We start from the raw sequence: 13,705 nt of genomic DNA, 5'->3' as shown, positions 1-13,705 counted from the left end.
AAATAATTAGTTCATTCGTCATAAAATACTTAAAACAATAAACATGACAAAGTTTATAAATCCAATTCGTGTGTAACAACTCACAACTAGCCTGCGCTAATTTACCAAGAAGATAATTGTCACTAATTCACAAGAAACCCATTTTGCCACGGAATTTCTAATCCCAAATTTCTTATTGTTTTTTGAACTTAGGATTAGAGGTTAAGTTCTTAGGATTAGAGTTTAAGTTGCATATTATATCATCAAATTTTATTTTTTCTTTCTTTATTTCAAATTGAAATGCAAAAGGGTATAGTGGTTTGACAATTACTAATATTTGCACAATAAAGCAGCCAAGTAAAAGTTTTGAATCTCCAAATGAGTAAATAAGGAATTTCTTAAAGTTTGACTTTATAGCAGTTCTCACAATACAACCATACCATTTCGGTATCGTTCATGAAATGAATTGCAAACTTGAACAGAAAATTTCAGCACAAGATCTTTCTTGGGTGAGCAAAACTAGCAAAAATTGAACTTTTCCTGCAAATGGAACTTCTGTAATTGCAACCTTAGCTTGGAAAACATACAGACTAATCCCGAGATTACATGTTAAACAAATCCAGAAACCAGCATCCAGTTGATAATAAAGCCACGTTAGTTTTCGAAAATTATTACAAGCCAACTCATCAAACTTCAGGCGCTTTTAGAAATACATCGATCCAGTTGGTGCCTATCTAGCACCAGTTTTGTTTTCCGTCTTGCCCGCAAGTGCATTAGTATTGCTTAGTTCTTCCTGGAATCAGGAACAACTGTTGTATACTTGGTGCACTGTTGACAGCTTTACTGAATGAGGCAGCCTGAGTGCTCTGTCATGCTTGGCAGCCAAATGCAGTTGTTTGAACCTTCTGAAAACTTGCTTCCGTGCTCTGCTTTGCCATCTTTATGACGGGTGCATTGTATCGTGAGAGACTCTCACTAGAACTCAGGACCAAAGGTTATGTACTTGGTGCATCATCGACAGCTTCATTTAATGAGGCGGCCAAGAACTCTGCCAAGCTTGGCTGCGGCATGGACTTGTTTAAAGCTTCTGAAATGCTTGCATTATTTGTGCTACTAGATCTACCAATTGACGGTTTTGAAGAGCCATGGGTGTTCAAACATCTCAAGGGATTATCTACCCCCTTCCAGATTACAGGTTCTAGAAATTTCCATGGGTCTTCAACCATGGAAGCATTGTAAAACCGCTCTGGCCCTAATTGTCTGTCCATTGCACGACCATGAGAACCACGCCACCCACCTCTTCCTGAACTTGAACCAGGACTAGGGCTGCCTCCATGTACTGATTGAGGTCTTGGAGTATGGCTGAACCAGTGCCCCCTGCCTTGCCCAATATTGGAACCAGGGCTTCCTGGTGGCCTAAATCCAGGGCTTGTCGGTGGTCTAAATCCAGGGCTTCCAGGTGGTTGAAATCTAGGGCTTCCTGGTGGTCTAAATCCCGGGCTTCCTTGTGGCCTAAATCTAGGGCTTCCTTGTGGTCCATATCCAGGGCTTGCTGGTGGTCTAAATTCAGCTCCATTCCAAACTTCAGGTCGATTCCCGTGATGCATAGGGAAAGGTCTTTCCATTCCTACAGGGCTTCTTTGAGGACTAAAATTTTGATAGGAACCTTGTGCTTGGTACATTCTCTGGTCAGGTGAATAACTTCTTTGAAACTGATGAGCAGGAGAAGCAGTCATTTGAGGGTTCCTTGGTCCTCCTAAATCATGATTAAGAGAACCAAAATTAAGACGAAAGAACAACATTAAAAAATAAAATAAAAGGCAGAAAACAAAGACGAACTTCAAGTGTTCAACACTTTGGCATAGAGCATCCAAGCATGCATCAACTATTACAAGATTACATTTATCTGATAAGAATATGACTCTAACAATAAAATGAAATTAAACCAAAAACGACCAAATTTTTCCATCGCACGTCAGTGAGAAAGTACTGGTCTAGTGACAAGGAAGCATAGTGTTACCAATAGTTTCCAACTCCATACCATAAGCTTGCAAAAGCTATCCAAGAACAAAGTTTGTGCCTTAGAATACGAGTTATGCAATACATGACTAGAGTGTATGAAATTCGAAAATAAAGTCAAATGCGAAATCTACGTGTAATCATACGACAACGTCAAAGAAAACTTTGTTAAGATAATTACACATTACCTGAAAGAGGTGACGGAAGCCTTGCCCCCGGAAACCCACCAGTATTTGAATGTCTAAAATTATCTTGTGCAATCTGGTCGCCGACTTTAATCCTTTTATTGTCGGAAGAGAAGGCTGCCATAGGATCTGAGTAAAAGTCAAACCTAAAAGGAGCACAGGGCTCCTCCGGGACTGGTATAGCTGTAGTATCTTCGGCCAATGGATTGGAAAGGTAACCAGGGACGGCTGAAGTTGCAGCATTAAGTGAAGCTTCCGTCTCTTCAGCTTCGATGCGCATTGCTCTAAGCCGTTCCTTTCTCTTCTCGGATTCGTCCATTTAACCTGAATACACAGATTGCGCAAAACCCATTTGAATAAAGTAACATTCATCAACCTAAACACTAATGTTTTGTCAAATTAATAATGAATTGAGGCTAAGTTTGAAAACTTTTGTCCAAAAAACTTCAAAGCAAGAGCCTTTCGACTAAGCCCTAATTTCACATAAAATTGAAAACCCCAAAACCCTAAAAAAAAATTATGATTTTAAATTTAACATGGCAATTGTACATGTATCAAATTTTTCAAACGCTGAGTAAAAGTAAGGATTTGTACGAACTGGATTCTGAAAGGGGACTCACAAAAGTTAGATTTAAAAAAAAAAAAAAAAAAAAAAAAAGGAAACAAGAATAATTATTCTGGAAATAAAACCAGGAAGAGTATGCAATTTAGAAAAAGCTATGGGACTGTTATAATATGAGTCTGAAATTAAACGCTAGCAGAGCAGAGGGCGGGAGAAGAGGGAGGGAGAGGGAGAGAGAGTACCTGTATCGGAGGCGGTCTTTGTCTTCTGTTGGGAATACCAGAGTTTGTCTGCCTTGGGTTGGGATGCGGAGGGAGATGAAAAACCAGCGACAGTCATTCCATTTTAACGAAAAGTAACCTAATTATCAAATATATTATTTTTTAACAAACGATATTATTTATACTAAAATAAGTAATGAGCTCCATAATGGGCTAACAACAATCAAGATTCTAAATGTCTAGACGGGGTCTAGATGAGTGCCTAGACGGATCAAGCAGATTTAAGTAAATCTATTATATTCCGTGTAAATAAATGTCTGTTTATACTTAAAATATATATATTATGAAATATTAGAACGTAATGAAAACATAAAGAACAAGAATATTAAATATGCAATAAGTCTCTTACAATTTATTGAAAAACATGAAATACACAATGAAAGTTATATATTCTCTGTTTAAGTGAGTTGTGACCTAGGCAAGTCTAGACGAGTTAAGCGGGTGTTTAGGCGATTTAGGCAGCGCCTCAGCAAGACTAGGCGTCGTTTCTTAAATTTCAAACGTCTAAGTATTAATCAGGATGGTGGCCAACCGCTTATGGCCTAGGCCCCGGCTTAGGAGGCATTAGACGGGGATTTTTAGAACAATGACAATAATATTGTTCAAATTTGTTTTTGGTAAAAGTTGAACATAAGAACTCACATTTACAAAATAAGAATGAATAATACTAGATCGTAATTTAGATGACAATTACCAAATTATTTCTTTTAACATAATAATTTTGTTTTATATTTTACTAAATAAAGTACGGGTTATGTCTTAGGAAATCAAAATACTAGTTTAGAAAGATTTTGGGTTACGTGACCTTAACTTGTTTTATTGAAGACATATGTTGAACACTTAACAGTGGGAGGCTTAACCCACTTTCTCATACTTTTAGTGTAGGTAATATCATTTATTCAAAAATAAATAAATAAATAAATGATCATATGTTAACAAATGAGATATGTCACAACAGACCAAATGCAATTTTAAGTGCTGAAAATTTGAAATCGGATGATGTGAGGCTTGGATAAAAAATTGGAAGCATGTTATTCATTGACATGCTAACGGGTAACAAAAAGTTGGATAATAATTGAAAATTTGTTTCGAATCCAATCCTTTCGAAAAATCAGCCCACGACGTAGTAGAAAAATAGGAGCATTTTCGCATTCGATGTTATTTTTTAATTTTAAAAAGAAATGAATTAGTCAGTCAATATTACAGTTTAGTGGTATTTCTCTTTATGTATGAATGCAAAATCTTAGTTCAAATCTTATGAATGACGAATTCGATACCAAATTAAATTATCATTGCGTAGCTTAACCGAATTAATGTAACAAATTATTAAGTGCATGATAACGATACACAATGGTGAGTAAAATTGCACTCTATAAAAACCCCTTGTCTCGCTTTGCAGCACGACATTTTAGTCGCAACACTAGTACATGAGAAGTCCCAATTCCCAGACGATCTGATCTTATTGCCCCGCAAATTTCAAATCGCGAAAGTAATCCGATTCTTCACCCCCGCCGGAAAGCAGAAGCAAAATGCACGGACGACCTCGCAAGCCCGCGAAGCCGGAAGACGAATCGGCTTCCGCCGCCAGAGCCGAAGCGCTCCGAGCTCTCCAGTCGCAATTCTTCTCCAACCACCACATCAAGGTTTACACCGACGAAGCCCTACAGTTGAGTGGCAGACTCATCGAGCAAAACCCCGAGTTCTACACCGCTTGGAACTACCGAAAACTCGTCGTCCAGCAAAACCTCGATCGGTGCTCCGAGTCCGAACCCGACGCGCTCAAGTCCATCATCGACCAAGAACTCAGACTCGTATGCACGCATTTACTTATTCGATTGTGGAATGTCGAAATCGCGTTTTGTTTTGTTGAGATGAAGTTCGAATTCATTGAATTGTTGAATTGATTGGGGTTTGCTGTGTGTGTAGGTAGAAATTGCTCTGAGACAAAATTTTAAGTCCTACGGAGCTTGGCATCATCGAAAATGGGTGCTAAGCAAGGGGCATTCGGTTTTGGACCGCGAAATGAAGCTTCTCAAACAGTTCCAGCAGCTGGATCCCCGGAATTTTCATGCTTGGAACTACCGCAGGTACAAGTTAGTTACAACTCCTGTTTGAGGAATGAGGGGTCTGCTATTTCATATCTGCGTTGGATGATAATTTTTTTATGTTGCTACATTTGCAGATTTGTAGCTGCATTGTTGAACCGATCGGACGAGGAAGAGTTGGAGTATACTAGGGAAATGGTAGAAAACAATTTCAGCAATTACTCGGCCTGGCATAATCGTAGGTACGGTACAATGGGGTTTGGTTTTAGTTTTGAGCACTCTGATACTCTTTTGTCAACTAAAAGTTTAGATTGGATTGAAAACATTGTGAAACATGTGGTTTATTTTCCATGCACAATTTTGGATATTGTGAATGCTACTTGTTTTATTTAGTTAGTGCATTTTAAACATGTCATGCATGCTGTATTGCCACAAGCAATCATACAGATGTTACATGAGCAAGTCTTAAGCCCCGTTGTAGAAAGAATAAACGGTGTAATTTACCAATTACTGAAAGACAAAAATATAGCAGAAAAAATAAAGAAAAAGGAAATGTGGATTGAAGATTGAAACAAATAATTTAAATATGGGAAGTATCTCTGTGTTACAGCTAACTCCTTTTCAGATTCACTTAGCGCATGTTTACTCAACAGAAATTGGAGTAGGAAGGAATGGGAGAACATGGAAATAAGGGAAGTAAGTAAAGCGATTCAGATCACCTAGTCCTTCCTAGTTGATCGATTTTTTAGGTATTTGATTGTGGATTGCGGAGAAGACTCGTAGTTAGTAACTGCAGGAAACTAAAGTAAAGATCCCCTTAGTTGAAGAGAAATATAGTCATTTGGTTACATTTCTCAACAATCTTTGATAAATGTTTTGTTTCTCTCTCCTTGGTTATTTCCAAGAACGTGGAGAGAATGTATAAAGAAAATTTTACATATCTTTGTCACTAATTGCTTTTTTTCTCCTGCATATGTATATAAAAACGACTTTCTTTCCTCTGCTTATTTACAAGCCAAATGAATGTAGTCTCTTCAAATGTTGAACTGAATATGCTGCCTGTTATATTTTGTCTCCAGGCTAAAGATAAATTGAAAAGATAATTGTGTAATTGCATCAAATAATTATATCTTCTTAAGGATTCTTTCCACTCTTCTCGAGTTGCACTATATCTACTCATTGGTTATGTTACAAAAAATTTGCAACATTGCGAAAAGCTAAATTTTTTATTTTATGTTTTATCTCACGAAACATGTCTACTAACTAATTGAATATATTGGGAAAATTGCAGTGTACTCCTGTCTAATTTGATGAAGAAAAAGGCTGAAGGGTTTTTCCCAAAAGCGAAGGTTCTGAACAATGAGTATGAGCATGTACACGATGCTATTTTTACGGATCCAGATGATCAAAGTGGTTGGTTTTATTATACTTGGCTTCTTGATCAAACGGTGAAAACAGATGCTCCTCTTCTTGTTTCTTCTTGGCCGGTCCCTGGATCTTCCGTAATTTTGTCAAGAAATAGGCACTCAAGTGACTGTTCTTCGTCTCCATTTGATAGTTTCCATTCTGATTCCGGAACAGTGCCACTGCTTATTTATTTCAATCAAGCAGTTGAAGGTGTAAATTCATCCAGTATAACCATTGAATCTTCATTTTGCACAAAAGATCTTATTTGGAAACCAGTCTTACAAAATAACTCCCAGCTCTCTCAAGTTTGGGTTACACATATTAAATTTCCAAATGCAAAGTCCCATTCTTCAGAAGCGTATCAGCTGAAAGTTAGTGTTGGGCAGACTCAGGGTATCATTTCTGCAAGTGGCTTTGATTATAGTCATCCTACACAGTTTGCATTCAAAGTGTGTGTACGCCCTATTGAAACTGAACCAGCTGAAAAGCAGGGCAAGGACATAATTTTATGGACAGATGAAAATTTTCATGCGTTCCAAACACAATCTCAGGAGCTACATGAAGTAGTTCCTGTTGATCAACAAAGTATTAATGATGTACATGAGCCAACGGCTTCAAATTGGCGTGCAGAGACTATTGCTAAGGAAATAGCTCTCTTCCGAGAATTGGTATCAGAGATAAATTGGTAGGCTTCTTATACTTTATGGGAACCTTTAAGGCTTGAAATTTCAAATTTCTTTTAATAATCCTCTTTTGATATTCCCTTTGCAGTAAAATTGGAAAGCTTACACTAGCAAGGCTATTAACAGCTCATGATGTTATCTTGTCTCCATGTACGAACAAAATGTTCCACTATGACGAAGTTCTTCAACTATATACCGACTTAATAAAGTTGGACCCATCACATTCTCAGTATTACAAAGATGAGCACAGCTTAGTATTCCTGCAGAAGGTAATTATCTCTTCTCCACCTCTTGTAGCAATTCATGATCATTTATTCTATCAGTATGCTATTGCATGTGCATCTGGATTTGTATTCTTCTTCTGTGACTGTATCAGTGGCTGAAGGTCCTTACCTTTTAATGGATTACACCGACTCATAGATTGTAATTAAATAATCTAATTTCTTCAGCAAAAAAAGTTTATATATATGGTAATCCTGCACACGTTGTCATTGCTTTTGACTGAGTACGACCAAATTGGGTACTATGGGATCCTGGCTGATAGAATGGATTACACTTATGCTCGATTATTAATTTATGACTGTTATATAAGTGGTCGCTTGCTGAGACTGGTCCAATATAATGTAGGTATTTGTTTATAGAAGCCTCATTTGAATTTTGGTAGGCAACTACTTTTGTGTTCTGGTGTTCATCAAATGAGAACTTATTAGAACTTTCATTTACTTTAGGCTTCCCATTTTGAGGTTCCGCAGTTTGTTACATGTTTATAACTATTGCAGGTAACTTCCAATAGGGAGTCTCTGCTCAGGCATTGCTTTAGCCATAAAAACTTGGCTTCTTCAAGCATTGGTAATCATATATGCCTACGACTAAACAACTTATCATTATCTCGGATGGGGTCTGTTGAGAAATTACTGTGGGTCCAAATGCTGGACCTCAGCCATAATGAACTTCATTCAGTTGAAGGTATGCTTCTTTTGCTCACATTGTGCATCTTTTACGCCTATGTGGTGTCCACATTTTTATTCAATTATTTTCCTCAGATTTATTTAAAAGTTGTATAGTTGCATATATGGTTGACTCAATATGAGGAATTTGAACGGTTCTATTGATATATAAAGGGGTTGTCTTTTGGTTTTCACCTCACCCGAAGGCACCAAAGCCCTAAGTCTCTAATTTAATGAGGCTTTGATTGTACATTATGCATCTTAGTACTCAATAAACTTTGTGGTTGATTGTTTCTCGTCTAAGAGGAAAATGTCTTATACTTGGGCCTTTGGACAGGATTGGAGGCCATGCGGCTTCTATCTCGCTTAAATCTGAGTAACAACAAGCTCGGCAGTTTTACTGCTCTGGGTCCTTTGAAACAGTTGAAGTCACTGCAAGTGTTGGATATCTCATACAATGAGATAGGTTCACACTCTATCGACACGACAAGGTATCAATGTTCTACTCCTCTTTCTCATACAGAAGAAGCTAGTTGGAACATTGAAGAAATTGGGACTGGGGGTGCTGGTGTGAAAGGTTATTGGGAAGCTTTTCTCATATTTAAACACATGAGCTTGACGCAGTTAGTCACTGTAGGAAATGCAATTTCTGGCGAAAACTTCAGGTCATTTGTGGTCAAGTTTGTTCCTACACTCAAGTGGCTGGATGGCGATAAGTTGCATTGACCTTTAATTCTGTTTATTTTTCCAGTTAGCAAAAGAAAACTACTTTGTTCGATACACTGGTCCTCAATGTCAATACAGGATACATTGTCCAGTTGTAACTCAGATTATTAACTCATCGATAGAGAATAGACTGCAGAATCAAAAAGTTTGAATGCAAGTTTTACATTGTCGTATGTTCTGGTGAAAATGGGTGTGTTTTGATGAATATGCACTGTATGGAATGGCGTTTACTTTGTAGTCACGGTTGTTTACAAGCCAAATCAGGGGAACACAATAACGCATTCTTTTGCCAAGTTTTGATTGAAATTATTATCTTATCACAAGGGGAAGTCCGTTGCTGGACATGGAAGAAACCGATCGAATAAATGCTACCCAGAATAGCATTGAAGTTGAAAACGGCGGTGGCTGCAGCGGCGACAAACATCAGAACTGTAGAGACCTTGAAAGGAAGAAATGGAGGAATTTAACTGGCAGGGCGACCAAGCCATCTTGTATTCTTCTCGCGCAGTGTCTTGTAAAAAAACGGAAGAGAATAATATCACAACACTAAACAAACGTTTTCGCTAAAACGCAACTTTTTCATTTTAAAAAATTCTAATGTTTTGTTTTATATTAAATAAAAAAAAAACGGAAGAGAATATATTTTATTTCAACGTCAAGAAAAAATGTATATATTTTATTTCAACGTCAAGAAAAAATGTACTCCTAAACTAAAAATTAGCCGATACATGAGACAGACAACGATTGCGAAGATGATTTAGAACTCACCAAAACGTTGTGCAAGACTGGCGCTGTTATGTTGTTCCTCAAAATTCATCGGAATCCCATGAAAGCAGGAGCTGAAAACAACACCTGCAAAAATACCTAATAAGGCATAAAGATAAGTAGCCTTGTTCTTTTTGTTCGACTTTGAAGCCATTCTCTCGCTCTCTAGACCCCTGTGGCTACTAATTAGCTCAGAGGCACTCACTCTCTCCTCTCTCTCCCTCGATTTCTGCGGCTGCATTTGAATTAGCTCAGAGGCACTCCCTTTATATAACAAGAGACTTGACGCCCAAGTCATGAATTTCACTAGTTTGACCTGGTGTTGAATTTCAAGCGTTTTATTTATTTATTTGAATTTGGATGTGTTTGGGTTAATATTTAGACTTTGGGCTTCGAAAGGAAGGAAGCCCAATTAAGCTCAATAAAGAAGGTCTGCTCGAAGCCTGGAGTCAAGCCCAGGTCATCCATCTCAAGATAAAATGACGGCTCCTATTAAATGCAAAGGCTAAGTGTTTACAAGAGAAGTGACAACCGATGGAAATCCACCTACTTCCGGCCCAAAAGTACTTTTGGATGGCACAACATGTAAAAATGCTAATGCTTCATTACCCTTCAATTACTTTCAGGCAAGAACAGAAACAGCACAGTTGGGTTTAATTCGTCTATAAAATGAGGAAGTAGACCCAGAGACAAGGACACTCAACCAATTAAACAAACAAACATACAACTTGTCTCTCAATCAAGCAAATACTCAGAAAGATGCGCTTTGTCCAAATTATGCACCATTTTTCAACCCTAGATTTCCCATAGAAAGACATCTTTTGTCTATGTAAAGAAAGACATCTTTTATCTATGTAAAAGCTCTGCTACCTTCCCCAAATGTTGTAGTATCGATTCTCTTGTGTAAACTCGTTTCCCCTTATGTAACTGCAAAGAAAAAAGATTGCAAGACGCTTTAACCTTGCCCGACAAGGTGAAATCTTGCCCGACTCTCTTTGTTTTTGCCTTTCCATTAATCAATCTGGTGTTATAATGTATCCCTCAGTATATATGCAAGTCATTTTCGATCTCCTGATGATCCAAAGTTCTATTAACTCTCAGATCTGGTTCACTTAGTACTTTTACTATCATAAAAGTAAATGAAACTAATGTCTTAATCAAATATGAACCCCTACTCTGTAAAAAGCATACAAGATAAACAAAAGTCCTTGATCTCAAGTCATAAAAAAGAACTTAATGTGGATTTAACCCATCCACGACAATCCTTTGATGATGAGAAGTCAGAATAACTTAGGGCGCAAGTAATCGACTTAAATATACTCATTCTACATCTGCCATACAGAGATGGCAATGGCATGCCTCAGCATTTAGTTAGTTTTGATTGCGAGCCTTCCGGCTTACATCTAAGGCCTGACAAAGGCACCTTTCAAAACTAACTATGTTCTCTTCTTGCATCCCAACAAGCCAGCAAGAACTCGACAGTCAACCAAAGTGTCAACTTCTCGGGGAGCTATGTGCTCGAGCCAAGGACCTTTCCCAGCGAAATTTCTACCCGAACAGGATGTAATTATATTCTTCTCTGTCATGCTTGGCGCCCAAGTTCTCCAAACCCTCTAAATATGGGATGTTCAACGGGATCATAGGGGAGAGTGCTGCCCGTCAAGTTGCTTTGTTGGGTCAAGCTTTCCGTCCTCTTGGTAAGAGCATAGTTTTCGAAGGCGATTCTAGTCTAGTGTTGGCTGCCATGAAGGAACAGGATGAAGATTGCTCACTGTTGGGTCCTATCATTAACGATCTTCGCTGTTTACTCCAATCTTTTCCTCAGTTGCAGTTGAACCATGGGCAGCGGGAAAGTAACTCAGCAACACACCACCTTGCTCGAGTGGGTGTTGGTAGAAATCAACAATTTTTGTGGTTTAAAGATCCCCCTGACTTGCTTAGGGACATTTTGATCGAAGACATTTCATAATTTGTTTATGTATTGTCATTTAAGGATAGGTTCTTTTCGCCGTGCGGTACACTCTTTTCTCTTAGATCGGGTTGAAAGCCCCGGCAAGGTTTTATCGAGGTCCATTATGCACACTATCATCAGTTTGTACATGTTCTGATTTGATTGCAATGAATATCATACTTCCATTAAAATAAAATAAAAAAAGTTTAGCATAATTTAGGTAACTTTGATTTTTAATTTTTTTAGATTAATTTGGTTGTAATTTAGGTAACTTAATTTGGGGGATTGTTAAATTTTTGTTAATTAATTCGGGATCGTTTCTGTAATTAACTCATTTATTATAGGAATGCAGTTTTTGAATTGTAGTTAGTGTTGAATACCTGCTATAATGGCAAGTGGCTCTTTATCACAATGATGGAAAAGAGTTGAGCATTTCATTACGGCATGGGTTCGAACCTTGTCGATGACTAATTTAATATCTAATCTAATAAAATGTATCGTTTGACAAAAAAAAAAAAAAGCCTACTATAATGGGCCAACAATACCCATATATATAATATATTATACCATATACACGTTTAATAATTAAGTAATCATATTTCTAGAGTTAATCACATTTTTTAGAAAGTTGTCGAGAATATTGTCCCGCAACATTTTTTGAGCTTGATTGAGTTCGCTCACAAGAACTTGAAATGCATGAATGTTTGACTACCAGAATGATCCTTCCCCAAATAAGAAACCTTTGACAACGCTTTCAGTTTTTAAAATGGGCATGGATCCCCCGTCAAGAGAATTTTGCAGGCAATTGGGTTGCATCGTATTGTAAAAAATGATGTGTCCGGAGGTTTAGACCAACAGACCCTTATCCATCCTTTATAGTTCACATGCTTTCCATCAACCGCTTGCCTTGCGCTCATTAGTTTTGATTTTACCCGGGCTTAGCATCTGCAGGTTTGGGGTTGGACTAAGGCTATGGGGGATTTCACTTTGCTTTTGGCCACAGTCAAGCAAACTCATTAACTCGGAGCATCGAAACCAGGGTTTCTCAATTTTTTTTTTTTTGTTGGGGAGTTGCAGTCCGCACTCTTCCCATTGAGCCAGTTAGTGTGGTTTCAATTTGTCATTTACTTGGTTCTTTATTTGCTTTTCAGGCATTAATGCATTATATAGAGATATATTGTAATTGTATATTGATATTTGAAAATAAAATTTTAGCAATCGATATTAATCGATTTATAAACTATAAAGATAGGTTCATCAATTACTAATTTAACTAAAAGTCCTTAAAATAGGTTCGTTAACATTATTTACCACATCAAATGAGTTTAAAAATCATCACAAGTATATATAGAAATGATAGGTTAATTAACATTGTAAACCACATGGATAGGTCTGATAAATCATCAAGTTTGTTGCTACAACTCGAGTGGCCGGATGGCGATAAGTTGCATTGACTTGTGATTCTGTCTATTTTTACAATTACCAAAAACGAACTACTTTGTTCGATACAGTACTGGTCCTCTATACATGATACATTGTCCAGTTTGGATGAGGATCCTCTGTGTGAAGATCTTAGGGATCATCACATCGTATCAATTCATCGTATATTGCGCAGTCTGTTTTTGTTAGGTACTGTTTGTGTTTAATTTTAAATAAATAAAAAAAAATTTAAAGGTTTCTGACCACACAATGTACACTGAATGGATAGGATGTGAGTATCCCTAGAATCCCCACACAAAAAAATCCATATGAGATCCAAATCCATACAGTTATACCCCAGGTTATTAACTCGTCCGTGGAAAATAGACTGCAGAATAAAAAAGTTTGAAAGTTTTCCGTTGTCGTATTTTCTTTTCTTTGACTCTGATGCCATTCTCTCTCTCCCTGCTGCTTCTAAATTAGCTCAGTGGCACTCTCTCTCTCTCTCTCTCTCTCTCTCTAGATTTCTGTGGCTGGATTTAAATTAGTTCGGAGGCACTCCTTTCATACAACAAGAGACTTGACGCCCAATTCATGAATTTCGCTAGTTTGGCCTGGTGTCGAATATCAAGAGTCCTTTTTCTAGCAGACTTCATTTTATTCCTTAAAAAAGATGAGTTTTAGACTATAACTTTGTGTAAGATTAAAATCTAATTTTAGTCTCTATTAGTTATAT

The 13,705-nt window shown here is 37.5% G+C and overlaps 2 protein-coding genes across 2 annotated transcripts; one reads left to right on the top strand and one right to left on the bottom strand.

The window, feature by feature from the left end:
- Nucleotides 1–508: 508 nt before the first annotated feature.
- Nucleotides 509–3,106, bottom strand: SIC (hydroxyproline-rich glycoprotein family protein). The gene is made up of 3 exons (XM_068457794.2): nt 2,988–3,106; nt 2,187–2,507; nt 509–1,735 (listed from the first exon to the last, which is right to left on the bottom strand). The coding sequence occupies exons 2-3, from the start codon at nt 2,500–2,502 to the stop codon at nt 975–977; spliced, it is 1,077 nt and encodes a 358-aa protein (XP_068313895.2). The 5' UTR covers nt 2,503–2,507; nt 2,988–3,106; the 3' UTR covers nt 509–974.
- A 1,279-nt stretch (nt 3,107–4,385) lies between these two features.
- On the top strand, nt 4,386–9,021 carry LOC137718005 (geranylgeranyl transferase type-2 subunit alpha 1). Its single transcript, XM_068457530.2, has 7 exons — nt 4,386–4,837; nt 4,953–5,113; nt 5,209–5,313; nt 6,363–7,163; nt 7,250–7,430; nt 7,941–8,127; nt 8,446–9,021. The coding sequence occupies exons 1-7, from the start codon at nt 4,556–4,558 to the stop codon at nt 8,832–8,834; spliced, it is 2,106 nt and encodes a 701-aa protein (XP_068313631.2). The 5' UTR covers nt 4,386–4,555; the 3' UTR covers nt 8,835–9,021.
- Nucleotides 9,022–13,705: the final 4,684 nt, after the last annotated feature.

Source organism: Pyrus communis, chromosome 8 (genome assembly GCF_041283825.1).
Source record: "Pyrus communis isolate YQ-2024b chromosome 8, ASM4128382v1, whole genome shotgun sequence".
Classification (NCBI taxonomy): domain Eukaryota; kingdom Viridiplantae; phylum Streptophyta; class Magnoliopsida; order Rosales; family Rosaceae; genus Pyrus; species Pyrus communis.
This window is presented reverse-complemented; position numbering and strand designations above follow the sequence as displayed.